This window comes from Austrofundulus limnaeus, unplaced genomic scaffold, assembly GCF_001266775.1.
Source record: "Austrofundulus limnaeus strain Quisiro unplaced genomic scaffold, Austrofundulus_limnaeus-1.0 Scaffold450, whole genome shotgun sequence".
NCBI classification, from domain to species: domain Eukaryota; kingdom Metazoa; phylum Chordata; class Actinopteri; order Cyprinodontiformes; family Rivulidae; genus Austrofundulus; species Austrofundulus limnaeus.
The window spans coordinates 199,612-203,026 of NW_013952852.1; the positions used below are offsets into that span (position 1 = coordinate 199,612).

At 42.0% G+C, this 3,415-nt stretch overlaps 1 protein-coding gene across 1 annotated transcript in view; it reads right to left on the minus strand.

Moving 5' to 3' along the window:
• paqr4a (progestin and adipoQ receptor family member IVa) overlaps nucleotides 1-3,415 on the minus strand; it is a gene marked incomplete in the record, with an annotated part of 6,862 nt that extends 3,447 nt beyond the window's left edge. Inside the window, 1 exon segment of the mRNA XM_014024989.1 lies at nucleotides 2,133-3,415. Within this exon segment, the coding sequence (XP_013880443.1) occupies nucleotides 2,133-2,407 (275 nt within the window).

A 3,415-nucleotide genomic window follows, 5' to 3' on the forward strand; every position in this document is an offset into this window, starting at 1 on the left:
ACACACACACACACACACACACACACACACACACACACACACACACACAGAGGACTCACTGCTGCACAGCACAACTCCAGCTATTAAATCTTATCTGAAAACAGCTGTTATCGTGTGAATGCTGAGTCAGCATTTTTTCTTTTCTGTTTATAGCTTCTTCCATTCGGACTCTTAACAAACTTTCAGCTGTTTCGCTCATTAAGGTYTCAAAACCTTCAGCTCGTTCAGCACGTTACGGCTAAGACTTTTAGCTTTTCTAACTTTGATACTTCCTGGTCTTAGCTTTGAGCATCTGTTTTAGCTAATCTTAGTTGTTCTGGTCATTTTAAATTTGCTGTGTTTTGGCAGAAAGTTCTGGTTTCTCCTCGTTTGACCCGCAGCGTCTCTCTCTCTCCTCCAAAGATTGGAGGTGTTTGTTCCGGGCAGGTCAGACATTTGTTGCCATCAGCTGTAAAATCTATTTAAAGTCAAATCTATTTTAGGTGTTTTCATTTGGGACCAGGAGCAGCAGCAGCTGCACGTTTAGAGGAAAATAGAAACATGAAATGTGTTTTGTGCCTGGGGGATAATAAGAATAAAATAATAAGAGTTTAGTAAGCATTCTTCAAGGAGAATACTTAAATTTATTAATAAAATGACCAGCTTTACATCTTTGTAAATTCTCTGTCGAAGTTTTGAATTCAGCAGCTCTGATGCAAAACGGTCAGCCGGGTCCGACCAATCAGAGAACAGCACCGTTTGTCTCTTTCTTTCTTTTTTTTTTTTTTACACAAAAAGTACAAATAATTAAACTGTTTCAAATAAAATAAGGTCTGAAGCTGCAAATATTAATACTTTACTTTTCAAATTATCCTGCATTGATTAGTTATTAATAATTATATTAGAGACTTTTAAGTGTAATTAAGAATTAAGTAGCTTTTGGAAAGATGTGGGAAATAAGAAAAGAACTTTATTTTATTTTATTTAAAAAAACGTAAAGAGTAAAATCCCTGCATTAAAACTGTGCATGTTTTAACACATTTAAATGTACCAATTATTAAGATGTATTAAAAAATTTCACCACTTTCATGATCTATCTGAGGCAAATCAAACTAATATTTCAACACTAAACTGGTTAATTGAATGTACTGACAGCTTCTTACATGAGGAAGATTTACTATTTTATCATTTTCACTTCCTGTTTTTAAATCTTTTTAAAATCACATCTTTTCTCTGACTTTTGTGTGATTTATTTCCTGTTTATTTTTCTTATATAATGATTTTTTGCTGTTTATATTAACTTTTTTCCTTTTGTGTTCAGCAACTTGCTTTTAAATGTGCTTCATAAATAAATTTGATGATGATTTTACTGAAATTTAAATATATTTGTGTTTTGGCTTCCTGGAGGAGATGAAGATGAGACAGAGGAAGGCTGAGTTGTGTAAGAAATTAAACTATATATATATTTCATTCACTTAATTTGTTTCAGTTAAATTAAAGACCAAGTACTGAAAATTGTCTGCGTTATTACCATTATGGTCKACCTTTATAAACGATGTTACATCGAATCTCATCTGTTGGAGCACTGAGGATGATGCTCAYCTACTACCACACTAAACTATAGCTCGTTAACATAGCCCCTTATCATGTTGGCTCTGGCGGCCATKTTGAATCAGGTTGGCTCCAAAGGTTAATCAGCTGTAGGTGCACCTCCAGAGTTTACTTCCTGGTAGTTTCATTAAAATATATCTATGGCTTCATGAGATATTTTGCTAACAGACAAGAGTTAACTCCCAATAGTTAAAAGCAGAGATTTACCAGTAAGCTACCAGTAACTAGTTGCAGCACTTAGAGTATGTGTTAGGGATCAGTCTCAGCTACTACCACACCAAATTTCAGCTAAATATCTGTAAATAATGACTGAGTATACAGACTTTTGAGTTTTGTAGGATAAGTTGGCTCTGGCGGCCATCTTGAATCAGCTTGGCCCCAAAAGTTAATCAGTTGTATTTGTGCATTCAAAGATTAGTTCCTGTGAGTTTCATAAAAATCCATCAAAAGGCTCACGAGATATTTTGCTAACACGTGCAAAAACATGGTCGCCCGTTCCGCTTGCAAAAGTTGAGGTTCTGACAGGTTCTGATTTGGACTCACCGTGGGTGTAAATGTTCCCCAGCTCGTTGTGCAGGTAGAACAGGCTCCTGACGCAGTCCTGCACGGAGGAGATGGGCCGGTACCCGGTCAGGACGTACTTATTGAACTGCAGGTGCGGAGGGGAGCTGGCCCAGTCCAGCAGCCTGGGTCCGTTCAGGAACGCCATGGCGAACAGGGCCGTCAGGAGGACGCCGCCGAACAGGTAGAACCCGGAATGCACGCCCACGTACACGTTCAGGAGGACGATGGTGACCAGGACCTTACGGGAGAGCATCGCCGCGCCGCCGCTGTTGGTTCCGAACGCCCGGTGCCGGTGCGAGTGTCATCCGCAGGGCTGGACGCGGGCGCGGGCGGCCGGACTCATGGTGCACGCTGCTCGGGACGCTCATTACACGCTGGTTCGGCATCCGCGACATGTTCGCGCGGCACCTCGAAGCAGGAGGAACGGAACCTTCCTCGCCATGTCTCGTCACTTTAATTCAAGGCTCCTTCGGACAGGTGCGGCAGAACCGAGTCGTCCCAGAACGGCGATGATGATGATGATGCTGCGGCTCCAGAGAGAGGAGGAGGATGCTAGCTGGATCCCGACCGTCAGGACCGGACTGTAACCGGGGACAAGGTTCTCCTCCGTCCTTCGGTTGATGGATATCCGTGGAGACGCGTTCAGGAAACAAAATGAGAGCAGAGATTTTTTTCCTTTTTTTTTTTCTCGAACCGGGGTGTTTTCAAGGACTAGTGGTTCGGTTTAGCAGCAGCAAGCCGGGCAGGCGGCAACCAGCGTCCGGCGAACGAGGAGAAGGCGGAGGAAACATATGTTCGAGTCGGCTTCCGCCCCAAAACCCGAGTCCCGGTCCGTTCGGTTCTGTCCGTCTGGGCCGCTCAGACCCATTCATCCACTACTATCATGTCCACCTTACGGTACTCCTCGTTTAGTGGATCCCTCTTTGTCGGCCTTGAGTCCCCCTGCATCGCCTCGAATCGTCAAGCTAAGCTAATGGAACAGAAACTTCCGGTTTGCGCTTTCAAAATAAAACACGGATCGTGGAACATGCCAGAAACACTGATTTGCTTCATATTTGGACAAGAAACCTTGAAAACAACAAAAACAGTTTGAAATGCTCATATAATTATTATAGTATATATATAAAACTTTGAAATAAACTGAAGCACTTAAAAGGTGAAGTAGATGCTCAAAATCACTGCAAAGTTACCCAAAATGACAAAATAAAAGCCATCAAAAGATGCAAAGTAAACCCAAAAGACCCCTTTGGATCACAATAAA